Below are 25,523 nucleotides of genomic sequence, written 5' to 3' on the forward strand. Positions count from 1 at the left end.
AATAATCGACTCTAGAGCGCAATTTATATTGTATTAAGTAACACTTTAATAATAATAATTAATATTATGTACATAAGTCAAAGAATTTAACAAACGCTAGGTCTTGGCAATATTTTGCCTATGATTGACCCAGGCCTCTTTGGACTTGCGCATCTTGCCGAGAATCTTGTCCATAACTGAGCTTTGGTTAAAACTGAGGAAATCCTGACGCATCTCCGGCCATTCCTCATCCGCAGCAGTCTGACAACTCTCTGCATTGCTTTCTTCAGCTTCCGCAGAAGTTGAACTATAGTAACTATACTGAATCTCGATCCTGGACAGAACCTCCTGGACCTGATGAAGACCAGTGCTCGTTTTGTCCCGGACAAACTTGATCTTTGGAACTTCGCCCATCAGATGCAGCTGCGACAGCTCGTGTTGCAGTCTGCCGCTAATGCGATTCAATGTGTCCTCTAGCTCTTGGTTTTCCCCGCCATCCTTGCCCATCCAATAGACATTGATCCGGGAGAAGTCGCTGGTGATCTTGACATATGAAATCTGCACTCCCTGTCCCACGATGGAATCGGCAACTGCGCCGGTGGCCAGAATATCGGTGATGTTCGTCATGAACAACTTGTTCAGCACGGACATGCGTCGATTGTTATGGTTTGCAGTAGTGTTCGAGTGTGGTTTTCCAAATTTCAGGGCGTGCAGTGACTTTTGATTGCCTGATGTACCTGCATCGGGCGATGGGTACCAATGGTTTTTGCTGCCTTTAAGCCGACTTCCAAACAACGAGCCAAATATTTTTCCCTGGCGCGTTACGTTGTCTTTACTTGACCTTTTGGAGCTCTTGTGTCGCGATAGAGCAATTTGGCATGCATTGCTAAGAACAGAGTGTCCATTTTGTAGCCTTAAAACACGAATGCTTAGCATTTAGTCCAGTTGCCTTAAATATATTCCCTAGATTGGATAAAATAGAATACAATACAAAATACAATGTGGAATAACATCGGTGTGACCAGCCACTTGGGAATTATGCGTTAGAGATGGAAAAAAATTCGGACACTTATTGTTGGGATAGTCTATTTGCACTGCGCACCGTTTGTTATAACGCTTTATGGTCATATTCAAGAATCCACAGAATTTTAGGAGCTTTTTAACTGTTGATTACCTGATTACTGTTGAAGTTAATTATAACCTCATAATTGTCAAATTATTCGTTTGAAAATGTTATATTTTTAATTTTCAGTATTTAGAACTCACCATAAGCATAAAAAGGTACACTACGTGTTCTATATTTATTATTAATTACTACTAACTAACTACTACTACTACTAAAGTCAAAATAGGTAAGTAAGTGTATAAATAAACTAAGGTTTGCCAATTCTAAATAAAAATTGCAATTGCATTTATGTAGCTTTTATTCCCAGGCTTCGAAAAATGTAAATAATGTTTAGGAATAAAATGCGAAATAACGTAAAAATTATAATATAAAATATAACGTAAGCCATGAAAACGATGAATGTAAGTCAGTTGTTTAAAATTTCCAACATAAATACTCTTGAAATCTGGAATTTTCGCTCAGTGAGAAACGACTTTGCCTATTTATAGCTTTTCTCACCATTCTATAAGAACATTTTCAGTAGGAATACCGCATTATACCTATTTGGTGTTTGACAACACGCTGCTATCGCTTTTGTCGATAACTTTTTAGTAATGAAAGACCTTTAACCTACTAAAATCATTGTCGCAATTTTCATAGATAGTTCGTAAAATTGTAAATACAGTAAGTCGCAAAAGGTCAGTGCTGCTGAGCAACAAATATATTCATTTATGAAATCATTGTTGCGCAGAAAGAATTGAACACAGGAATATGAAAATAATCGAATCGAAACGGCACGTCTAAAAGGTGAGCTAATAAACTTTGGAATTTACATTGCAATTACATATGTACATATATTTTGGTCCATTACCAATGCGCTCACATATATTCACACTTTTTTCGGAATACCGAAAAGGTTTTTTTTTTACATTACATTACATTAAAACAAATGACGGTATACACATTCGCAGGTTGATGTACAATATTGTAACACTCAGTGCATAGCGGCATCCAGTGCAGTAAATAAACTATCCAAACAAGATGGAATCCAAAGTTGGTGCAGATCCCAACTCGGCCTACGACAAGGAAATCGGCAATAATCTACACAACGATGACTCCACATTTCTGGGCAACATTCTGCGCGAAATCCTGTACAGTCCAATGAACCTGGCTCTCTTGGCCATCATCTGTTTCCTGGTCTATAAAATCGTTCGTGATCGCACTGAAGTGCCATCCGTGGGCGTTGCAAAGCCATCCGAACCGGAATTACCCAAAATTCGCCGCGATTTCACCGTGAAGGAGCTGCGCCAGTACGATGGAAATCAGCCGGATGGCCGCGTTTTGGTCGCTGTCAATGGAAGTGTTTACGATGTTTGCAAAGGAAGGCGTTTCTACGGTCCAGGTGAGTGTGAGATTATAAATATTTCAATTCAAGGTGCTCCGAAGTAATATTTTAGATTGATCTTTAGCAGATTATAAAGAAGTGATCTTGCAATTTATTATACATATGCTTTATTGTGTGCCGGATTGCCAAGATCGCCGTATTATTATCCATATACGATGTTTATCTATAATTGCAATGCTATATGACATTATTGGTTTTCGTGATATCTGTTACTTTCTTAATCGAATTTAATTTCTGTGGGCGGAGATATGCCTTGGAAGACCCACGACATTTGTGCATATCTCTGCCATATTTCGTCATTTTTTTGCGCTTAGATTAACAGCTAATCAAATTTTCGTTTTGAGATAACGCAACTATCTACCCAAATTCAATGATTAAATTATGCCTACCAAATATCGACGAGGTAATTTCTACATAAATTATTGTTAGGCATGAAATGCGAAAATAATTCATCATGATCGTAATTTTTATTGAAGTATTTATGGGATAGTAATTTAAATATTAACCGGCCTATTAAGTACGGTTTTTATTCGAGGAATAGTTCTTATTTTAAAGTGTTCAATGTTAGTGTCTTTATACTGACAACAGTGGAATTTAAACAATGCATTGCACTTTTCCCTTAAGTATTGTAACTAAAACTAATGAGTGCGAGCAAGATGCCTGACACTTGTGACGTAGATGCGCAGAAAACCCTTAAGTTGCGCACTTAATTGTACTATATTCTATCTATGGTGCCGTGGAAAGATGACCAGACTGCTGACACCAACAAACTGTGTAGATAGTAACGTATGATAACATATGATGCTCTGATTTGCAGGTGGACCCTACGCAACTTTTGCGGGAAGAGATGCCTCCCGAAACTTGGCCACTTTCAGCGTGCATGCAATAGATAAGGATGAATACGATGACCTGAGCGATTTAAGTGCCGTCGAAATGGACTCTGTGCGGGAATGGGAAATGCAGTTTAAGGGTAAATAAATCGTATATATGCCGAGATCTACTGGTGGCTAACGTTTTTATTACGTTATTTAGAAAAATACGAGCTGGTTGGCAAGCTTTTGCGCAAAGGCGAGGAACCAACCAACTATGACGATGATGAGGACGAGGAGAATATTAATAATGATGAACAAGAACGAAAGAACCTACCCAAGTCGAAAACTGAGACTGATGACACCAAACAAGAAAGTCACATTTTGCAAGGCAATGCAACAAACAAAAACAACGCACAAAATCAGCCCACTTCTTCTACCGACTGTTAGCGAAATCGGTTTTTTTGTTTTGCTTTTGGATGTGGCTGTAATAGTTTATTTTCGGTTAGAAACACAACAAAACTAAATAGCATTTCCGACTCTTTTGATGCTGCCTCTGCTCCTTCAAAACCGAGAACAAGACCTATTTGGAAAACATTTAAAAAATACGCCCCAATTTGAACCATACAAATCAAGGCATTAAATTTATCATGAACATTTCAGAAGAATTTAAAACAAATACAATCGTTTTTGAATGTTATTAGAGTGCAGCCTTGACAAAAGCTATAGTTGTTACTATAATTCACGTTGTGATGTGATCTTGTTCCATATATTATAGTCGTATATTCATACAAATGTATCAAACGGAAATCATAAAATTATTTAAGGAGGAGGCCAATGTGTGAGGGTATGGGAGTCATTTTCGTGGCAATATAAATTTAAATGTAACTATATTTGAAATACAAATTAAATACTTAAAACAGAGTTTTTTATTTGGGAGGGGGAGGAACTTTCAACTACAACAAAAGCTAAAAACTGGTTTTTTAATAATAAAATTATTATAATTCGGTAAAAAAATTCAATCCATTCAATCACCATTTCGAGCTGATCATACGTTTGAAAATAATAGGTTATAAAATTCCATTTGTTCCCAGTATTTTTTGAATGCATTATTTTCCACTGTTCCCACCGCACTAACGTTCATGGTTTTGTACATGTAAAATATAACTTCATGTAAATATGTAGAAGCACCACCGATTTCGGTGGTAACTAATAGTTCATGTTAATTATAATATGTTAAAAATATTAACATGTCTGTGGAATATTTACTACATTCATCAAACGGCAGCTGAATTTTGTAATGTTGTTTCGCAGAATTGTACAAAAATTTCGATCGAAATACATTTTGGAAAACCACCGTTAATATTCTGACGTTATTTTTGCTATATATGATTTTATTTACCATATACAAATCAGAACCAAAACAGCTGATTAAATTATATCGCTGCTTTCGGCTCTAACTCCTCGCATCTTGCTATCGATGTGAAACGCCTGAAATCGCGGATACCAGTGGAGACTGTCTACGCTTTCGATAGTTATCATAATGTTATCCCCTTGAAAATGATTTTCTGCAGTTATCGAAAATTTGGTCCGTCTCTGAGAGACTATGTTGGTTCTTTGTGGTTAACAAAATTTTCGGAAAATAATATTGGATTTTATGTAAAATATACATAATAGCCGTGATGACAGTTAGTTTGATAGCGATGCATTTAACACGTTGATGCACATTCGATCGTTTTGGCCTTTCGTTGTGCGTTTGGTGTGTGTGGAAAATGTAAAAATGTACGAACAATCGCATACAGTTCACAAAAATTCGTCGTCGTCGTCGTCGTATTTGTCGTTGTCGTATTTTGTATGTACGTGCTGTGTACTGGTGCTAACGACGCTGCGCTGTCTGTTACTGAGTACACAACATGTAGGGACGACACTATGTCGACGGCTACGGCAATCGTCGCAATCGCAATTAGAAAAGTGTAAGCGAGATGACTATTGCTGCTGCTGCTGCTGCTCTTTCTGCTCTCGCCTCTGCTTCTGCCTCTCTGCTAGAGAGCGGAGCACATATTGTACATATACAATGCTAACTAGCGCGCCGTTGCGGCAACGACATTGTCAACTTTAGACTTATAGACGGAACGGAGCACGGAGGCATAGAGAAAAAAAAGGCCGAAAGAAAGAAAGAAGGAAAAAAAGCAACAGCAAAAGCACAAGCAAAACCGAACTGGTGTACCACCTCCCTGCGTATATAAATATACATACATATACTCGTACGAATTTATATGTACGCATGCATGTACGTACATATATGTGCATACATATATTTCAAGAAGAAGAAGAAGAAGCAGAGGAGGAATACGAAGAAGAAGAAGAAGAGTATATGACGAATGATAAAGTGCTAGACAAAATAAATATGGACTATTTTCGGTGAATTCTCATATCGGCTTTATGTTATTTATTTTTTTTTTCAATATATTTTACATCTGTTCAATTTGTGTGCAAGCCTGCTGACCCGATAATACAATAAGTGTTTGTTGTAAAAAAAAGTGTGCAGAATTAAATATTATGTGTGTGTGTACAGAAAAAAGCGCAATAGGGAAGTTGAGCACAAGAAAACGAGCAAAAGAAATGAAAACAACTTGTACAAGTATTATTTTGAACCAAAATTGTGACTCTAATCAAAATCAAATATGTTAACCGGTCGGAAAGTGAAAAACCCCACAGTGGCCACCAAATAACAATATCACTTAAAAACAGTCGGCGCAGCATCGATTTTTTACAAAATACACGCGATTGAATCGGCCGTAGTACCACCTTAAATCCAATATTTGTAAAGCTTTCGCCTTATCGATGGCATAGAAAACCCCTCCTTCCAAAGAAAAAAATATAAAAAGAAATATAGATAAAATTCATAGCCGAATGCATTGGAAAAGGTTTGGTCCAGATAGCAATATACATAATAATGGTCATCGATAATTTGTATTCCCAAGGAAAAGGAACTGAAGTGTAATCCACTGGAAGCTTTACGTAGCAAAAGAAATGGACACATCAAATGCCAGCGCTAAATCAAAGACGTCTGCGTCGGGCAGCAGTAGTATTAATGGAATAGGATCCCAAATCAAGCATATATCATCGTCGCAGGACATCGGATCCTCCGTTCCCGCTGTCCCAGTCCAGGATGAGAAGAGCGAGTCACACTCCCACTCACATTCACACTCCAGCTCACAGTCGTCCCAGTCACAGACGCAGTCACAGCCACAGTCCACAGTGCTCACGGTAGTGGGTCAGAGTATATCCAAGAGTTCGACCGGCGCCCTGGCGGTACTGCATCTTCCTCCGCCGACGGCGACTGCCTTAGTTCAAGCAAGTGCCAATATACCCGATCTGGGCTCCATGCCGCGTGCACGGCCATCGTTTGTATCGAACACCTCCTCGACGACGACGACGGCGTCGTCGGCATCGGATGGCGGCAAACCCATGGCCGTGGCAGCGATTCCCCCGGCATCACCTGTCAGCACATCGGAGCCCACCTGTCCACCTGTTTCGGCGGTATCGATGGCTCCCAGTGTCTGTGACTTTGACTCCGACACGGAACTCTCGATTGTGGCAGCCGCAGCGGCCGTCTCCGCCTCAGCCGGCATAGATTCGCGATCCCCGGCGTCTCCTCCGACTGCGGCGGCATCCACAATAATGCCACAGCTGAATTCCAGTGCGGGAGGAGGTGGAGTAGGCACTGCTAACAATGCCGGTAATCAGACTGGCTTCGGAGCGGGATCAGGAGCGGTGGCTGCTGGGAATACCAATGGCCACAGCACCACCTCCAGCAGCAGCACTCACCTAAGTCTGAATGCCAAGCAACAGCGCCAGCAGAAACGCCGGAGGGAACGTGCCCAGCGCCTGCAAGCGGAACGCGACAGTCGATGCAATGCCAGCTCGCTGAGTGGCACCTTCATAGCCGGATCCTCTGTGGGGGTCGGCAGTGCCATGAGTGCGGCGAATGGTGGCCAGGGAGGTGGCCTCATCACGCCCAACAGCGGCGTCGGTGGCGGATCCTCGGCGGTTGCAATGGGCAACGGTTCGGCGGCAGGACCCGGCAACAATGGCATGATCTATCACATCAACAGCGCTGGTAGCATGGGCGAGGATAGCAACAATTCAAATGGAAACTTCACCAGCAGCAGCAATGGCAGCAACAATCTGCTGCCGCCCACAGATAGTATTGCATCGTTACTCCTAAATCCACCACATTCCCCCGAATGCAACTCGGGACTGATGGCCACGCCTAGTGACAGCGAGGGTGAGTCGCTGGACGAGGATCTGCTCTCTACCTCGTCCTCGTCCACACTGCTCTTGCCACGCGACAAGCCACCGCCTCGACCACCACCTCCGGTTCGAAGAAAGCTGCCACGATCTCCGGTGCTCGAGGAGGAAATCATCGATGGATTCGCTATACTGGAGTTTAAGACGTACGAGGATCTTGAGGTAGGTTTCTATGACATTCCCGTTCACGCAGCATATTGTAACATCTTTCTCCACAACAGTTTGCCATCAAATTGGGACAGAAGCGAAAAGAAAAGCGCCTTTCCGCACTGGACGAGCTAACTTGTACCTATAGTATAGAGGAAATGAAAATCCCAAAGGTTATAGATACTGGTCAATCGCAACCGTTGCGTGTCACCAGCCTGTCCACTTTGACTGTTAACAATAACAACCTGAAGGAGAACCCGCAGCCAACCCTTCATCGTGGAGGCAATGTCATTAGCAACAATAATAACAATAACAGCAGCAACAACAACAACAGCATCACCAGCAATGGTCCCAGCGCGAACAGCAATAGCAGCAGTTTATCCAACGTGGTCTACCTGCTCCCATCTGTGAACATGGGCAATGTTCTGGAGACGGAAACCGAGCCCAGGGATCATTGGCGATCCGAATATGGGCAGCAGCAAGACCAATTGCAATCGGACAATAGCGCGAACATTAAGAGTAATAACATTAGTGATGATAATCAAATTAACAATAGTAGCCACCAAATAAACCACACCAACAACCAATCGAGCAAGCAACAGCAGGCGGATGGTGGCTGCAATGCGGCGAAAATGCAAGTGAACAGTGCTACTAGTACAAGATTTTTGGAGAACGACAACGATTCACTTATGTTGGATATCAGCCTGCCACCGCTGGGCGTTGGTGGCGCCGTATCGCATAGTCATGACCATATTGACGTTGGTGTGATCCACGCCAGTTGTACTGGCAGCAGCGACACCAAAAAATCTCACAATTCCCCCGCCACAAGTAACACTATTGACCAATTGCATGTGACAAAACCGCTGCCCTCGCACCAGCTCAATAATCTAATATCAAGTGATCTTAATGCCGCTGCAAACGCAAACAGCAATCACCTGGGTGTCTGCAAATTGGCCTCGCAATCAGCACAGGGCGCAAAGGTGAGTCTTCAACTGTCCGATAAAGTGTTATTTACTAATAATTATCTTTACCCTTTCACTAGAAGTCAATTGGTTTGGAGAATATAGAAACCGTGACGACATCTGCGGCCTGCCGCTCTGTGGAGATCCAGGAGTTAGCCAATGTTTCAGCGCAATCCTTTGGGGCCAGCAGCAGCAGCATAAAGAAGGAGAACGAGCAAAGTGATCTTTTGAATGATGTAAGAAGCCATTCCTTCACCGCAGTATATATTTTTAAAACGAACTTTCTTCATATACAGGCTTCAACCAATTGTAGCAGCAACATCAAAGGAAATAATATCGTAAGTATATGGCAACATTTTTAACGAATATGCATTTTAACATTCTTTTTTTACAGTGTGATAATGTCAGCAATGATAAAAAGGTATGTCCTGCTTGCCAACTTGTATTTATACTAGGGATTGCTCAAAATACTCCAAGTGGACTAGGACTAATTATGATCTGAATTTTGTTTATAAATAAGGTTTAATTATGACATTAAAAGTCGAAAGATAGGTTGTAACAATTTGCCACTAATTGGGCATTAATTTAAATTATAAATTAGTTAGGAATATTAAATTTAGTTAATGTCCAGGAAGGACGTCCATTTCTTCAGACATCCCAATAATCTTCTATCTCATTCTTTCTCAGTGCATAAGAAATAGCTAAAGAACACAAGCAAAGAACCCCTTTTCAAATATTCACAGAACGGCCCACAGTGGGTCTATTTGACTTTTTCCTATAAATATAAAGATTAGCTTTCCCTTAGAGTATAAATTTGGACTTTTATTTGTGCGTAAATCCACACTGACCCGATTTAATCGCTCGTTAAATGAAAATACCTTTTGTACTTGCAGAATTCTGAACAAATATTTGATATTGACAACCCCCCAACGCCCATGAACGTTTCAAATACTTCAGCGTGTCAGGATCGATCGACTTCTCGCAAGTTATGCGACCTACCACACCAAAAGAAAAAGAGTGCGGCGTGCGGAGATAGGGATAATGGCGCATTTTCAGGAGTACCTTTTGCGTCGTCGATGGGCACAGTGGCGGCGGGAACTCCGGAGAGCGATCCAAGTAAAGCTTTAAACATTAAGAATGCATCGGAGAGTGCACAGGGCAAGGCGGTCCATGCTGGTGCTCCGGTTGCACCACCAGTGGCCATCGTGGGCGACCCTGGGAATAGAGAGCTGGGTGTGCTGCAGAAATCCTCGCCCGATAAGGCGCTCTATCCCAGCTTGTGTGCTCCGCCATCGGTTTCGTCAGTGCAAGTAAGTTCGATGTCGCCTAGCCAATTTGAAGTGTCATTAAGTTTTTGTATTTATCTATCAACAGTTTCCCAACGTTGGAATATCAGCTGGAAATGAGAAAATTGCGTCAACAGTTGCATCTGACATCGATCAAAAGATTATTTTCAACAGCAAGACAACTGTTTCAAACGGATTGTCATCGGGGGTGCAACGGTCAATTGTTCCATTACTATCTGCGGCGCCGACGCCGGCTGCAGTTACTCTAAGCAGTCCATTTAGCGCACACATTGCAGCACCCAATGCTGCCGGATTATCAATACTAAGTTCGGCATCGAGTGTGATTCTAGCCAACAGCAGTATAAAATCAAACGATAGCTTTACACGAGGTAACAGCAACAGCAACAATGGAAGTTCCATTGGCCAGGGACAATTGTCGTCGGTGGGATTGTCGAGCACTTCAGAAATTGCGAAAAGTAATTCGGTATCAACCTCCTCACCTCCCAATCCCATAGTCAATGGCTTCCTTAGTGTTTATCCGCCGCCTGCTACCATTGCAACGTCATCCGTAACTACAAGTGCTTTGCCACGTGTCTCGCCCAACGCAGCCAATAAATTAGTGCCACCGGTCTCTACATCCATCTCGATAAACACAAACTATGTTGGAATTTCTGGTGGAACGACGACAACTTCCGGTATGGGAAAGGTGGTCTTCGGCGCTGGCGGCAATGCCATTGTGGGCACAGGGTCTTCGCTGCTTTTTCCTGGAGCACCGCCTGCCCCCATTTCTCATGTGGCCACAGGCGTGCCCATGATCATCCAGGCCCCGCCATACCGAGCACCATATACGAATTACCCCCTCTACACTCCATACAGCGGCCTTACACACGGGTCGTACCTGCCTCCAGTATTGCCGGTTGCCACGTCCAACTTACCGCCCACACAGCATCGGAGCTCGGATAGCCGCAACAGTCGAGAGTCGCCAGCATCCTTGAAGTCAACACCATCCAATGTTGGATTAAGTGTCTCCATGGCACCGACCCTGCGATCCATCACGCCGCTTAATAATAGCAGTGCAATTTCTAGCGGCGCATCGCAGCCCGTTGTGTCGGTGGTACCTACGGCGAACTCGACTGCCCTTTCGTTGAGCAATCCACATATATCTCATTCCCATCATGTGCCTGTCTACGCTTCAGGTGCATTCTCCTCTGCGGCAGCTGGGACGAGCACTCCGAACTCTGGACTCTCTACTCTGGCGGTTACCTCGCTGTCTACCTCGGCTGCTCCCCAACCACACTTCCCCCAGTCAACACAGATGCTCTCGCAGAGCGGTAACTTCTCGTCTGTGTCCCATTTGCTGACCACGCACCCAATGTCATCGCAGAATCAGCCTTTGGTTCGCTGTGGAAGTACACTATACTCATCTGCGTCTGCATCTGCGCCCCCATCTGCTGCTGCCTCCAACTTCACTCCCTCGGTTCTCGCTGTGCAAAGTTTGACGACAGCGGTCACGTCGAGCTCGTCATCTCCATCTACATTATCATCATCTGTGATCCAGAAGGTTATTTCCCCCAAAGGAGAGAGTCCTTGCAATAAAGATCGGGATTCCAGTTACAGGTGAGCGATAATTGATACAAATATTGTTATGCAGTGTGAAACCCAATCCTTTCGTTTGCAGTACAAATATCAGGTCCCATGGTGCGTCAACAATGTTGCCTGGCGCTTCCCAAGGCATTGGCCTGGGATCGTCATTCTGTGGTATCCCCCCAAGTCAATATGGAGGTACAGGTACCCCAGTATTATCGTCAAGTTCTTCAATGCCGCCAGGACTGGGAAATCTCTCCTCATACTCATCAAAGGCAGCACTGTGGTTAAAGTAATAATCAAATATTCATTGCGCTATTCATCAAACTAACGTGACCTCTTTTGTGCAGCTCTCCTGCCAACGCAGTGGTGACGACATGTGCTCCCTCAACGCCCATAGTATCGAGTGGAAGTGCCCGTCCGACTCCTCCGCTCTCTAACTGCACAAGCATGGGAATCGGCATGGTGAATGCGGCATCGACAGCGAGAAGTTCTTGCAATGCCATATCACCTCTATCCATCCCTGCAACTGCTGGTATTCACGTGTCTGCTACAAATCCCTCTTTTCAGTCTTCGTCATACTTCCCAACACCTTTAGCGCCGCCCCCATCGTCTCCATCGCCAGCTACTTCTTCCGCGGCCATCATCAGCTCCTCTGCTTCGCAATTTCCAGCAGTGTCGCACTCGATGAGCAGTATTGTAACGACGGCAGGAGCCACTACGACCACGGCCTCGTCTCTAACGCAGCCCACGGTTGCGGCTATATCAAACCCAGCTACAAACACGCCGCATCCCTTTTCTGCAGAATCGCTTTTTCAGCCAAGTAAAAGTATGTTGCACGCAATCTGTTCTAAGCGGGGAGATCATTGAATGTATCACGTCATTATTTTCGCAGATGATCAAGCTGATTTGCTGCGGCGCGAGCTAGATAGCCGATTTCTGGATAGATCTGGCTTGGCTGTTACCCCCACACCGCCATCATCAACATATTTACGAAGTGATCTCCAGCATCAACAGCACGCACATCTGCATCAGCATCCGCAGTTGCTTCCACCAGTATCGGCTTCATCAACTCCCCTCACTGCTGTGCAACCGAGTTCTGGACAAATTTTTCCCCCGCCACTATTCAAAGATATATCTAAAATCTCGTCCGTCGATCCTCAGTTCTATCGCACTGGTATGGGCTTGCCGCCAGGAGGCTACACTGGCTACTCCTCAGCAGGCCTTTTACACAGTGGCCTCGGGGGCCCGACGCCGTTCATGCCTCCCAACCACTTAACATCCTTTGCTCCAAAGGTAAGAGTTGATCCGAGCTTTTAAATATGTATACATCATCCTCATTTTCGTAACAGAAAACTGGTCGTTGGAATGCCATGCACGTTCGTATCGCGTGGGAAATCTACTACCACCAAAACAAGCAAAGCCCGGAGAAGCCAGGATTTCCAACGGCATCATCGAACGCAGGATCGATCAATGCACCAATTCCTCCTGGTAACATGATCAGTGGAGGTGGTGGAGGTGGTGGTATGGTCAGCGGAGCCAGCACGCCAGTAAACAATGTGGCAGCTATTCCGGCGGTCGGAGGTGGCGTCCTAGTGTCCAATGGTCCGGCCTCAGTGCTTGGCATGAAGACGACGCCAACTCTTGGTATGGGCACGACGCCACAGCATATTCTGCATCGTGCGAGTGAAATGCCGCCATCAGCAGCATTTCCAGGTGGTCTGCCGGGTCGCTTAGCCTTTGAAACTTCTCCGCTGGCTGCAAGTTTCATTGGAGCGCCTCCTAGTCATATTGGTGAGTGCAGCAATAGGCAATAATCCAGTTCGTCAAATAAATAAATAAACCATTTGTTAACAGGAACCGCAGTGTCTCCATTTGGACGCTATGTGACTCCGTTTGGATTCACAGGGCTAACGCATTTCGGTGGCCATTTAGACTCGTGGAGGTAAATAAATGAAAAAGTTTGGTAATAAAATCAAGCATGCTTAATAACTTTTCGGTTTGCGTTTCTAATAATATTAATTAATTTAGAAAGTGATGTGTGAACTTTTTTTTTGCTTAGTTTATTGTTATATAATAGAAATAAAAAGCGTGATATCGGAGGCTTTTTTCAAAAACAAATCGTTTTCGCTTTATGTGTTGAGTTAGCATTACATTCTAATATGCGCTTAATTCACTTTTAGAACAAATGCCATGCAACGGAGTGTCGCCTATCATCCTTCCTCCGCCGCGGCGTCCCCCAACTGGCCGGTGAAGTCGGATCCTGGTCTGGACAATGCACGCCGCGAGGCGGAGGAACGTGAGCGGGAACTGCGTGATCGTGAGCAGCGGGAGCGGGACCGTCAGCGACGCGAACGGGAGGAGCGGGAGAGGAAGGAGAAGGAGGAGAAACTAAAGCGCGAACAACAGGAACGGGAGCGGGAACGAGAACGTGATCGAAAGGAGCGGGAGCGCGAGCGAAGGGAAATCGAGCGCCGGGAAATGGAGCGCGAGCGGATGTTGCAGCAGCAGCGGATAAACGAGAGCAACAAGCAGGCAGCAGTCCAAGCTGCGGCTGCTGCGACGGCGCCCGTTCGCGATCGTTCTCCACATCGAAACGTGGGCGAGCTCAACACGGAGATTCGAATCAAGGAGGAGCATCCGCGCACAAAGGACGAACAGGATGTAATGCTTTTACGAGCTTCAGCGGCGGCAGTGGGCGTTGGTGATCCTCGTTACCACAGCTCCTCGCTGGCCGCCGCACAAGCGAGTGCAGCTGCGGCAGCGGCACACCATCATCATGCTAACTTCATGGCAGCCAGCCGACATGGATTGGCACCTCTACCCTCACACCTGACTCGCACCATGATGCCGCCCACTCTGAGTGTCGGTGGGCCCATAACGCACTTCGGTGCACCAGCGCCTCCTGGCTGGGGAATAGATCCGTATCGCGATCCCTATCCCATCCTCCGCTACAACCCCATCATGGAGGCTGCCCTGCGTCACGATGCCGAGGAAAGGCAAAAGGCGATAAATATCTATGCAGCGCAATCTGCAGCTCATCTGCGCAGCAAGGAGCCAAGTCCTATTCCGCCTTCGGTTGGCTCATTGGGACCTCCGCCGCCGCATCACCGGTTACAGATAGTGTCCAGTGTTGCGCCATCGGGGGTTCAGCAGCCCGGTCCGCCAAATCAGCAGCAACAGCAGCAGATGTCCAGTGGCGGCGGAATGGTAAAGAACTCAGGGCCTCCGGCACCAGGAAGCATTCCAGTTCAGCACATGATTAGCGTCGATTCGATGGGCCAGCAGTCTGTTACCGCCAAGAAGGAGGCGGACCACACGATGGGCATTGTGTCGAATGCTGGTGTTGGCCTAAGTTCAGTACCTGGTGGTGTAATCGGAATATCTCCAGTGTCATCAGTGGCGCCAAGTCGATGATAGGCAAATCGTTACTAACACACTTGTAAAAGCGAATAAGACAAAGAAATTTTCAAAATTTCGATCACCTCCACCAAAATGTCACGAAACGCAAAGTCCCATCCTAATTACCTCCTCCCAGCATCATTTTGAGCCTGAGAGAACACCAATAAATGAAGCGCAACGCTTTTGTAAACTATAATTCTTGAATACACACATTCATTTGTAGCGTGAGGAGATCAATGAAGATGAAGATGTAGATGTAGATGCAGATGCAGATGCAGATGTTTGTGGCAAACAAAAATCAAATTAAAAGAGGTTAAGACTTCCTTACACTTCAGACCTAGCATTCAACCTAAGCACTGAGTCCCACATTGGCAAAATACTTTCCTCGATCTTAATATGGTCGCGCGTTGAAACGTCACATAAGTAATACGAACTTTACTTATTTTTAATAAATACAAATTACAAGCATAAATGTATCTTTAGGTTCGCGTATTTAGTTTAAGTCTATTTGTATTATTTGTATAATATAAGCTTAAGAAAACAGCCAAGAGACATGTTGAGCAAGAAACTAATTATAATTTGATTGTACATATACACATATACACATATACAAAGAACTCTCATAGTTATATGACATCAACATGCAGCCTATGGAATCCAAACTATCATGCACATGATACATAACTCTATGTATATCAGTGACAGCTTCATTCCCTTTGTGCATTACGTGTTTAAGGACTAATTATCATATATGCAATTTATGTAAAAATTGATAAAACTAAAAATAGAATCATTACAAAGAAACAACCCATGTCTTTCAATGCTATCCTTTTGGGGCTTTCACATTCAACAGCTAAAGCCTCGCACTTCATCCTAACTACGTGCACCGGATCAGCCGCCCATTTGGAGGAACCCTCGTGGATTCTCAATGAAACACGTCCGCAGCTCAGCGCATCAAAATCGTGTGTTAATGGGTTCTACGTGATTATAATCCATAAGAAATTTTGGTCTGGGAATGCACCTGTACGTGGAATCAAAGGTTGGAGTACACACACATGTACATATTGGTGGGTGTTCCACCTTCTGGGTTCCTGACCATATTGCAGAGTAAAACAATGGCAAAAAGGATGCCAGGCTTAAGCTGGCAACAAATCAATAATGTCAGCAGGGCAATTAATATGGAGAGGTACACGTTCGATGATTCTGCATATGGCATATAGTCTTGTTGAACTTTGTGCCAGCTTCGCATAAACATTTGAAAAATAATACATATTTACTCAACTATTGGCATCTCGCTCATTTTCAGAACTGGAAAACCATTTTCCACGATGTATGTACTTTGCACAAATGAAAATTCACGAAAGTATTTCCCATTTGTATCTGATACAAGCTCGGATATATCATCAAACTTACCTCCCTTTCCAGTGTTTTGTTAAACCAAAAATTTGAAAATCCCCCATCCTAAATCTCTTGCTTTGTCTCCAATTAGAATCGACAGTTGGATTGTTAGTTATTCAAGAATAGAAATTTCATAGCAAACGCTGGATTCCAACTAGAATCCAACTCATCTTTAATAACGACAGCCAAATTCCAATTTATAAGAACATTTTGGAGGAAAATTGTATATTTTCATCTTAGTCCAGCTTATAATATATATTGATAGATCATCGGAAAGGGGTATCATTTTGACATTTATTTAGTAGTTTGTTTTATTTATCTAGATTTTTAGTTTTAATTGTATCGGATTTTTTATTCAGAAAGGCATGCTAAAATAATGCCCGTGATCGGGGGCCACTCGAAATCTCTATAAAAACCTTGGTGGTCCAGAATTGTATGTCCCGGAATGTTGTGGATGTGATGTTGGCGATGGTTGTCCTTGCCGCAGGATTTCAAATGGCGAATTCGAACGCTGCATAAAGTGGTGATAGTTGTTTGTTGGCAGTTGATGCTTTAAGACAAGCCAATCAGTTAGAAATTACTATATATTTCCGTGCAAAGAGTAGTAACTAACCTGTATATTTCGTAGAGTCATGGAACCGACAGCACTTCCAATTATATGAGGGCTCGGGCCATCGCCTAAATCTAGCTGCAAGCTCTCGGACATGTCGTTATTACTGCTCACTGCGCGTCCGCCAATGTTGCCGGCGCATCCAGCTCCATTATTTGTCAAGTGAAGCTGGCCCAGCGAGGCGGTGGCCATCGCCACATCCGGCATCATTTCGGACAGATGGCTATTGGCCGTGTCCAGACCGCAGGCACCGCCCTCGGCGCCCATGTCCAATCCCAGGCCATTACCATGCGGGAATCGAAAGTCGCCCTCGGTGATGAGGGCTGGTAGGTCGTTGCGCTGGTGCACCGATGAGGAGAGTCGCGAGTAGCTGCACTGCAGCGTCGGGCCGGAGCTGGAGCCAAATGCATTGGCCACTCCGATCAGGCCATTTGAGTGGTGGCGTGGGAAGGTGAGATTTCGACTGTAGCACGGGTGAGCGGCGTCGGTGCCGCAAGACGCCACGGATGAGCCCATGGGTGATAAGAACGACGATGCAACGGTGGTGTGTCGCGACACTGAGCATGTGGCCGCCGGCGAAGGTGGCGGACTTTGATCCTCATCCTCCAGCAAGGAGTCATCTTTCTGCGAGGTCGATGCACTCGTCTCCTCGGCGTGGCTCTCATTCCGGCCCGGATTGGTTTGCAGGGCGATTTCCAGTAGGTCGGACACCTCGTCGGGCAGATTGAATTCCCTAACCACCCGCAGCCGAATCTGCCGATCGATCTCACTCTTCGAGGAGAGCGGCAGCAGCAATGCCCGCTGGCACATGGGTGACTGGCGCAGCTTGTGCTCCCGCTTGCGCATAGCCAGCAGCGTTTGGTTGTCCGGTGGTGGAATTACAGCGGCGCCTACTAATATATCAACGTTTCCGTCAGTACTACGATTTTCTACTGTGCTAAGATCACTATTCGCCTTTGAATTCATATGCGACACCATGTAGAGGGTATCCGGAATATCGGGGGGATGTCGACACCGGCGCATTCGCATTAGTTCAACCTGATGGTGTGACGATGACATACGATCCTCCAAGAGCGCCTTCACCTCCTCGAAATAGGGCATGAACAGACGTGGCCTCACGTACAGGCCCTGATTTTTACCGCCGCGAATCCAGGCATTGATACGTAAATTCTCCCGATCATCGCCGATCATATGCGAAGGTGGTGTGCTGACGAGACCTCGCCGAATCGCCTGGCAAAGTACCTCACAGTGTGGGGGCAGGACATGGTCCATGCGCACCAGCGGCAACAGTTCCGAGAGTATCTCGCGTAATTCTATATCACTCAGGTCGCGTTTCTTGACACCCTTGCGTGCCACTGAGTGGGCTGTGTGCGACAGCAAGTTGGGTTCCCGATCCTCCATGCGGCGAATCAGCTCCTGCTCGCCCCATTTGAGAACGGCCTGCAGTACCTCCAACTCGGAAGCTTGTAGAAAGTTACTATGCAGAATGTGTATTAACTGAGATTTATCGAGTTGGTGCAACACCGGCGAAGAGCTCACAGCTGCGAATTCCTCGCGTAAATACTGACAAGCTTGACGAAAGACCCAGGCGGATCCATGGGGCTGGCAGCCCCACTTCAGGACTATGGGTAGCGTTTCAATGGACAGCCATTCCAGAATCAAATCCTCACAGCCCTGAGCCAATATATCCAGCTCCAGAAACCGACCGATCTGATATAACTCCATGGCCTCCTCCAGAGTCGTTGGTCGCACCCGGCCGGTGTTGGTCAGCGCGTGCACTTCGCCAAGCGAACCGGCCGATGTACCGGATCCCACGCCACGCAAAATCAATGACAAGTCCACCGAGTCCAGATAGATGGCCTGCAGCAAAACCCGTGCATATCTTTTTGGTATAACAGTTTCGTCCAATACGATGCGTGTGGGCACGTGCAACGAGCGCTCCACGTACTCGTCCATGTTGCGTGTTCGACGCGCGATTAGATTGCGAAAGAATGGTGACCGCGCGCTCAATATCGCTTTATGGCAAGGTAGTTCGATCTTCGGCCGGAATCCGTACTCCGAGGTACCCGAGTCTTGTCGTAGATAGTCGTTGCTTCCATCTGCCGTGAAAACGAGCGCTGCGTCAGCATAATCACCTGTTTCCAGCAGATAGCGCAGATCGTGCTCCAGCGGATTCGGAGTACCGAAATCCTTGCCCAATTGCCGCAATAGTGTAATGTCAATGTTAGGATCATGGGGGCACAGATCACCAGTGTATAGGTAGCGCAATAGTGATGAGAAGAGTTGTACATCAATGGGGGATGTGGGTAGTTCGAGACATATACGCGCTCCGAAACCAGGACATCCTGCCAGCAGGTCCCGAAAATATACACAGCGTGCCGATAATATTGCACGGTGGACTGAGAATATCGTTCCGCGAAAGACCAGATCACAATCGGTGCACAAATTTTTCTCATAGATGGCAGCCAGATCCTGCTTAAACGTTGCCGCCGGCGGTCGGGCCAGTTCAGCTTGCACCTGTAATTGGAGTGATTGGAAGGTAAGGGGTTAACATGGGCTTACATTTTGCTAGATTTTCGTATTGCTAACCGACAAATCCCTCAGAGCCGACAATGCTTCGAACTCTTCGCACAGAGCTGCCAGTTCCACGGGTGCCCAATCGGACACAAAGTCGCGCAGGACGCGAGCGTGATCACAGGCTTTCGAGGAGCGCCGTCGGCGTATGAACTTGCGTTTGAGTGTGGCAAAGCCGGTGGCACGCTTCCTCCGCTGATCCCGATGGTAATGTGTTCCACTGATGACGATGCCAGGAGCTGCACCTGCATTTCCACTGGGGCCACAACTACTACTGCTGCCAAAAGCACCCGAACATCCTCCTCCGCCTCCTGGCATCTCCCCCATGCCCGGGGGCATAGCTGATAGGTTTCCATTCGAGCTGCTGGCATTGCTATTAGCTCCGCTGCCGGACGAGGCCACCGTGGGATAGCTGCTGCTCGACGTGTTGGCTCCCATTTTGAGTGTAGTGCCAGGATCAGATGCCAAATACTAAACTCTCTGCTGTACTTCGTGTAGGTGCTTCTATGCAGTACATGCACAGTGGATAATATCTTTAAATTTCATGCTTCTAATGCCTGTATATACGGTTTGTAGCAGCGCGTTCTTAACAACCTGGTTCTGAAAAAGGAATGCATTTAATACAAAGTAGCAATTAGTTAATTTATTTGTCAGTTACCTTTTTTGTGCTAGGATTCTTTCAGCATTTTATAAATTCAGCTTTTGGGAACTCCTGGAACCCTTAACAAAAAGGTATTTTCTCGTGAACATGATGACACCTGCCAGTTCTATCTGAAATTGAAATAGAAACAAATTTGTAATTTCTTTTGAATGAAAAAAGAAAAACAATATTATAACTAACAATGTTCTGATATAATCTCAAGCTTTAAACTACAAATATTTGAGAGTTACTACCCAAGCAAATAGACAGAATTATCTAAATTTAACAGGGAAAATATTAAGGAATTTGTTGATTTTCTAGCTTAATAGAATTAGTTTCTATATAAATATCAATGTTAACCTTTTTGTGGTAACATTTTAATTTTACGTTATCGAAATTGAAAAGAGAACTACTGAAATTCCGATAACAGTTGTTTCAAGTTGTGACCACGCCTTTTCCGCCCCCTCAAACGCGAACATGTCAGAGCACCTGAATTTTTGATGTTTTCAGAAATAATTTCTTATTTATTTCAGTTATTCCCATACTTTATTTAAATAATTAATACATACCTGTGCTATTGCATTCAGTCTTCGAGATCCAATTGTTTACAGTTTTTGATAAGAAGCCAACCGATGGGCCAGCTTAAAATCCTAGAGCCCCCAGAAGTTATTCATGTTTGCAGGAAAGCTTAGCCTTGAAAAAATTTGTTCGAGCCTAAATAATATTGGTTATCTGGAAGATATTATTTTAAAAGATATTAATTAGCACACACATTTGTACACATACATGGTAACATATCGACAAAATAAACAACGAAAAGAGCGACCGTTATATTATGTACACACATAGATTTTTTGAGTAGGTGCTACATTGACCCACATATGTATGTATATATATGGAACTAAATGGGACATTCCCACTTAGAAAAAAAAAGAAACTCAAATTTTAAAGCTGTTGCAACACATAAATTTGCATTGGTAACAAATTTCTTACACAAAGTAACAATATTATTAATCTTTTAACAAACTTCAACTTTTACACTTTTGAAACCATTAAAAGCGGACACTTTACATTCTAATATTTCGGTTCTCTGAAATCCACAAAATACATACACACATACATAAACTCTTATGTACACACGAAGTTGCCAATACGACAGTGCCATATGTACATACATATCTATAAACAGTTCACATCTGCAGCAAAATACACATTCTTACAAGAGTTTTACCAGCATTTTTAACTGTTATTTGAATTGGAATACATTTTTCATAACTCATTCATGAACAACATTGCAATGTTAACTTTACATATACCAAAATAGATGGGCATATGTATAGAGAATCGCACTGTTGCACATGTGCAACTGAATATCTATTAAAATTTCTATACATGCGTACATGTCGTATTAAAATCCATTAAAAGTTTTATTATAATATTAACAAGGATATTCGAAATGTTTTGCCACCATTTATAAATATGAATTATTAAAGCGTCCTCACATATATCTCCAACATACATATATAGCATACGTATATACCAATATGTATACAGATTTGTGTTCACTCTGCACATACGTAAGATGTTAACTCAAGATGATTTTACACGATGCATTTATGTTTCATTAAATTTCGCTTGGAAAAATGTGTACCACACACAACACAATCGTTAAATTCACTCGGAAAACATACTCTTTGTTCGCCCCTTCAGTTTTACACAAGTTATGGCGTTTTCACTCGATTACTTTCATCCACATTCAGCAGGAACCGAAAGTCTTTAACTCTTATGCTGGTTTATGTCCGTTTCTTGCTACTGCATGTTGAATAATTCACATTTTATTTTAGGGTTTCATCAATTGATTATTTTATTTACATGCCAGTATTAAAATGTTCTGAAAATTAGTGTGCCCGTGTGACAAAATTAATCGAAAAGGCAGACTCCCTAGCAAGCGTTTAAATATCGATAACGATGTAACGGTGAAGTGCAGTTAAAACCATACAGTCAAAAGAAATATTTGCTGAGTTGGAAATTACGAATAAACAATGAAACATAATTTTGTCAGAAATTTATCCAAAAAGCAGGCTTACACGAACAATATGCCACCGTTAGTATGTTCACTTATCGATATCCTCTCCAACTGGAAGCATCCCTGGAGTAAGGTTTTCTTAATCGAAATCTGTGAAATCCTGAGCTCTCGATAGCAATTCCATCGAATCCAGCTCAAAACTTTTTACCTATCGATAGGTGCTGAATTCTAATTTAAAATTATTATTTAAATTGTAACTAGTTACGTAACCATTAAGAAAAACCAACCGATTGTCAATAAAAATATCGAGACCAATACATTTTTTTCGTGTATATATAGATATCTTAAATATATCTTCCAAAAATAGCAACAGCCAAAATCCATTTAATAACTTTTCATTTTTAGAAAAAAAAAAGTTTTTTTTTCTATGTAAATGTAATCTAAATAGTATAGGTATTTTCGATTTTTTAGAAAATAAAAAGGCATAAACAAATATTTAAATGCTATGAGTCGGCATTTTTACAACTACACACAGAGTGGAACTTTATTCAACAACAGTAAACATATTTATGTGTATAATGGATGTATTATATTAATATTTTTTCCAATGTGGCTGGTAAATTGAATAGCGAAAACAGAAGCAATTCAGAGCATAGCATATGTAGGTGATGCTCCACCGGGGAGCAATATATAAGTTATGTATGTGATGCCTTTTCCGGCCGTTTCTGAAGTGTCTCACCCAATTGTACCGCGCCCAAATCTTTAACTTTTATGTAGAGTGTGGGTGGGTGGGTGGTTGCTTGGTGTTTCACATTTAATCCTTGCTCTGCATGTACTTGATCAGATCGATGACGCGGTTGGAGTATCCAAACTCGTTGTCGTACCAAGAGATCAGCTTCACGAACTTGTCGTTCAGCGAAATGCCAGCCTTGGCATCGAAGACCGACGAGTGGGTGTCGCTGAGGAAATCGGTGGACACGACCTCCTCATCGGTGTATCCCAAAATTCCCTTCAGGGGTCCGTTGGCGGCCTCCTGAACCTTGGCCTTAATTTCATCATAGGATGCACCCTTGCCCAAGCGCACGGTCAGATCGACCACGGAAACGTTGGGAGTGGGCACACGGAATGCCATTCCGGTGAGCTTACCGTTGAGGGCGGGAATAACCTTGCCCACGGCCTTGGCAGCTCCGGTCGAAGCTGGAATGATGTTCTGGGCAGCGCCACGTCCATCACGCCACAACTTGCCGGACGGTCCATCGACGGTCTTCTGGGTAGCGGTGGTGGCATGAACGGTGGTCATCAGACCCTCGACGATTTCGAAGTTATCGTTGATCACCTTGGCCAAAGGAGCCAGGCAGTTGGTGGTGCACGATGCGTTGGAAACCACCTTCATGTCCGGATTGTAGGCATCCAAGTTGACGCCGCAGACGAACATGGGAGCATCAGCGGATGGGGCCGAGATGATCACCTTCTTGGCACCGCCCTTCAAGTGAGTGGATGCCTTGTCGATGGTGGTGAACACGCCAGTGGACTCCACGATATATTCGGCACCAGCGCTGGCCCAGTTGATGTTGGTCGGGTCGCGTTCGCTGAAGACGGTGATCTTCTGGCCGTTAACCACCAGGAAACCGCCCTCGGCGGCAACGGTGCCCTTAAAACGTCCGTGGGTCGAATCGAACTTGAACAGGTAGACCATGTAGTTCACATCGATGAAGGGATCGTTGACGGCCACAACGTTTGCACCCTTATCGATGGCGGCGCGCAGAACCAAGCGGCCGATGCGACCAAATCCATTGATACCAATCTTCGACATGGTTAACTCTTTGTTTATCTGAAAAGTAATGTATATGTAAAGCAGTTAATACTTTGAAAGTTTTTTCGCGGAATAGAGAGAACCACTACCTATCGGCTTGCTTGCAAGGAATCGACTGTGATGGTTGAGAAATTTTGAGCGCTTTCTATGGGCGAGAACTCGGGCGAGAAATTTTTCAAAGTCAGTTGAAGGACGTGCATGTCAAACTCGAGAGCAGCTAGCGCAATAAAAAGAGCTTTCGCGCTCAGTAACATGAAAGCTTTATGTTACCCAATAGACTTTTTGCAAGCAATATTATATGAAAATGAATGTTTTTATAAATAACATAAATTACTTTTTAAAAACTTGCGATCTTAGACATTTAATGTGAGCCAAAAAGTATATCGTTATTTTGAATGTATAGAGAATAGTGTTTGTTGGGCAATGTTTTATGGTCATTTCACCTGCTCAATTTTGTTGACGGAAGTTGAGCTTTTTTATGAGCTTGAGAGAGCGTGCGAATTTAAAATATATTCACTCCAAGTTTAGTTGCCGGTAATTACATACCTACACACATAGGCAAACAAATACATACAAGAGCACGTCTTGATGAACATCAATTGGTCATATTGTACATAAATATATATGACATAAATGCAAATGGAAAAATCCTTATATGTACATCCCAACATAAATACGTATTCATCAATTTAAATATATGTACATATTCCAATTTAGGGGTCATGTTCTCAGCAGATTAAAGTTTTGCCGATACGGGACATTAATCTGTACACATACATACATACATATAGACATATGTATATAGTATGTTATATTCATAGCTATAATATTATATCAACTAATGGCCCATGCCATTAATTTATCCAGTTTAGTTATCCAATTTAAGCAATTGAGCTTTTGTTATAATGAAAAAACACCTGACAGCAGAACTGTGTATTTAAATTTCATGAATTTTGAATGCAAATGGTAATACATGGTCTTAGTCATGTACGCATAATATGGAAATTCTATAACTTTATGGTGAAATCTAAGTGAATGTGACCTTTTGAATCACAAATAATTTATTAGTGTTTTCTATTTCAGATATCAGCAGCTTAATCAAAAAAAAAAATACATTTATACATATGTATATGTATGTATGTTCTTATAATCAGCAGATCCAGTTTATATAAATATTAAAATATATGTACACGAAGCATACATAATCAAAACCAATTAATTTGTGAGAATTTTTTTCATTCAATTAATTCTGGTAAAAAAAAATATCTACAATTCTCCTTCCCCCAACTAAGCAATCGATATTCCAATCATTCATGCATTCTTATTATTCGCTTGGTTTCATTTTACTTTCCATCATACCAAAACAAAGCACAGCTGTTTGCTTAGCGATAACAGGACGTCTATTGGTATCGAAAAATGAATGTACAATGAAAGTATATCGATTTGTTTTCAATGCAACTAAATTATCG

General features: G+C 43.6%; 5 protein-coding genes across 13 annotated transcripts; 2 read left to right on the forward strand and 3 right to left on the reverse strand.

Annotated features, from left to right (window-relative positions):
- Positions 1–26: 26 nt before the first annotated feature.
- On the reverse strand, positions 27–1,047 carry LOC6550711 (putative ribosome-binding factor A, mitochondrial). Its single transcript, XM_001977975.3, has one exon. It carries the CDS (start codon positions 913–915, stop codon positions 97–99), a length of 819 nt encoding a protein of 272 aa, XP_001978011.2. The 5' UTR covers positions 916–1,047; the 3' UTR covers positions 27–96.
- A 602-nt stretch (positions 1,048–1,649) lies between these two features.
- LOC6550712 (membrane-associated progesterone receptor component 1) lies at positions 1,650–3,875 on the forward strand. Its single transcript, XM_001977976.3, has 4 exons — positions 1,650–1,891; positions 2,056–2,486; positions 3,307–3,459; positions 3,522–3,875. Exons 2-4 carry the CDS (start codon positions 2,126–2,128, stop codon positions 3,746–3,748), a joined length of 741 nt encoding a protein of 246 aa, XP_001978012.1. The 5' UTR covers positions 1,650–1,891; positions 2,056–2,125; the 3' UTR covers positions 3,749–3,875.
- Positions 3,876–4,780: 905 nt separating this feature from the next.
- On the forward strand, positions 4,781–15,797 carry LOC6550713 (mucin-19). 3 transcript variants are annotated; one of them, XM_026982602.1, is made up of 15 exons: positions 4,810–5,080; positions 5,418–5,588; positions 6,283–7,774; positions 7,834–8,739; positions 8,802–8,957; positions 9,018–9,059; positions 9,116–9,142; positions 9,615–10,031; positions 10,096–11,624; positions 11,686–11,883; positions 11,942–12,420; positions 12,487–12,887; positions 12,944–13,385; positions 13,449–13,536; positions 13,775–15,797. In XM_026982602.1, exons 3-15 carry the CDS (start codon positions 6,332–6,334, stop codon positions 15,006–15,008), a joined length of 7,362 nt encoding a protein of 2,453 aa, XP_026838403.1. In that variant the 5' UTR covers positions 4,810–5,080; positions 5,418–5,588; positions 6,283–6,331; the 3' UTR covers positions 15,009–15,797. The 3 variants fall into 3 exon arrangements, 1 of the variants encoding a protein (XP_026838403.1); XR_003408095.1 differs by lacking the exons at positions 5,418–5,588; positions 6,283–7,774; positions 7,834–8,739; ... (9 more) ...; positions 13,449–13,536; positions 13,775–15,797 and adding an exon at positions 5,796–5,881 and having other exon boundaries at positions 4,781–5,080; XR_003408094.1 differs by lacking the exons at positions 5,418–5,588; positions 6,283–7,774; positions 7,834–8,739; ... (9 more) ...; positions 13,449–13,536; positions 13,775–15,797 and adding an exon at positions 5,874–6,083 and having other exon boundaries at positions 4,848–5,080.
- Positions 15,798–16,665: 868 nt separating this feature from the next.
- LOC6550689 (BTB/POZ domain-containing protein 7) lies at positions 16,666–22,173 on the reverse strand. Of its 7 annotated transcripts, none has more exons than XM_001977978.3 (6): positions 21,907–22,173; positions 20,785–20,947; positions 20,234–20,346; positions 19,591–20,175; positions 17,005–19,518; positions 16,666–16,941 (listed from the first exon to the last, which is right to left on the reverse strand). In XM_001977978.3, exons 4-6 carry the CDS (start codon positions 20,011–20,013, stop codon positions 16,798–16,800), a joined length of 3,081 nt encoding a protein of 1,026 aa, XP_001978014.1. In that variant the 5' UTR covers positions 20,014–20,175; positions 20,234–20,346; positions 20,785–20,947; positions 21,907–22,173; the 3' UTR covers positions 16,666–16,797. The 7 variants fall into 7 exon arrangements, with proteins under 7 accessions (XP_001978014.1, XP_026837906.1, XP_026837905.1 ...); XM_026982105.1 differs by lacking the exon at positions 21,907–22,173 and adding an exon at positions 21,793–21,900; XM_026982104.1 differs by lacking the exon at positions 21,907–22,173 and adding an exon at positions 21,718–21,900.
- A 561-nt stretch (positions 22,174–22,734) lies between these two features.
- LOC6550690 (glyceraldehyde-3-phosphate dehydrogenase 2) lies at positions 22,735–24,242 on the reverse strand. Its single transcript, XM_001977979.2, has 2 exons — positions 24,144–24,242; positions 22,735–24,072 (listed from the first exon to the last, which is right to left on the reverse strand). Exon 2 carries the CDS (start codon positions 24,052–24,054, stop codon positions 23,056–23,058), a length of 999 nt encoding a protein of 332 aa, XP_001978015.1. The 5' UTR covers positions 24,055–24,072; positions 24,144–24,242; the 3' UTR covers positions 22,735–23,055.
- Between the last annotated feature and the right edge of the window lie 1,281 nt (positions 24,243–25,523).

The sequence above is a fragment of the Drosophila erecta genome, unplaced genomic scaffold (assembly GCF_003286155.1).
Source record: "Drosophila erecta strain 14021-0224.00,06,07 unplaced genomic scaffold, DereRS2 tig00000126-arrow-pilon, whole genome shotgun sequence".
Lineage (NCBI taxonomy): Eukaryota > Metazoa > Arthropoda > Insecta > Diptera > Drosophilidae > Drosophila > Drosophila erecta.

What these genes read in the sequence shown, in the direction of transcription:
- LOC6550711 (XM_001977975.3), bottom strand. Translation starts at nt 915, where the DNA reads ATGCTAAGCATTCGTGTTTTAAGGCTACAAAATGGACACTCTGTTCTT.
- LOC6550712 (XM_001977976.3), top strand. Translation starts at nt 2,126, where the DNA reads ATGGAATCCAAAGTTGGTGCAGATCCCAACTCGGCCTACGACAAGGAA. An exon ending in AAGGCGTTTCTACGGTCCAG is followed by an intron (nt 2,487 to 3,306) that starts GTGAGTGTGAGA and finishes TCTGATTTGCAG; the next exon opens with GTGGACCCTACGCAACTTTT. An exon ending in ATGGGAAATGCAGTTTAAGG is followed by an intron (nt 3,460 to 3,521) that starts GTAAATAAATCG and finishes TACGTTATTTAG; the next exon opens with AAAAATACGAGCTGGTTGGC.
- LOC6550713 (XM_026982602.1), top strand. Translation starts at nt 6,332, where the DNA reads ATGGACACATCAAATGCCAGCGCTAAATCAAAGACGTCTGCGTCGGGC. An exon ending in GATCGGGATTCCAGTTACAG is followed by an intron (nt 11,625 to 11,685) that starts GTGAGCGATAAT and finishes TTTCGTTTGCAG; the next exon opens with TACAAATATCAGGTCCCATG. An exon ending in TAACATCCTTTGCTCCAAAG is followed by an intron (nt 12,888 to 12,943) that starts GTAAGAGTTGAT and finishes TTTTCGTAACAG; the next exon opens with AAAACTGGTCGTTGGAATGC.
- LOC6550689 (XM_001977978.3), bottom strand. Translation starts at nt 20,013, where the DNA reads ATGGGAGCCAACACGTCGAGCAGCAGCTATCCCACGGTGGCCTCGTCC. An exon ending in CGGCTCTGAGGGATTTGTCG is followed by an intron (nt 19,519 to 19,590) that starts GTTAGCAATACG and finishes CTCCAATTACAG; the next exon opens with GTGCAAGCTGAACTGGCCCG. An exon ending in TGACTCTACGAAATATACAG is followed by an intron (nt 16,942 to 17,004) that starts GTTAGTTACTAC and finishes CTTGTCTTAAAG; the next exon opens with CATCAACTGCCAACAAACAA.
- LOC6550690 (XM_001977979.2), bottom strand. Translation starts at nt 24,054, where the DNA reads ATGTCGAAGATTGGTATCAATGGATTTGGTCGCATCGGCCGCTTGGTT.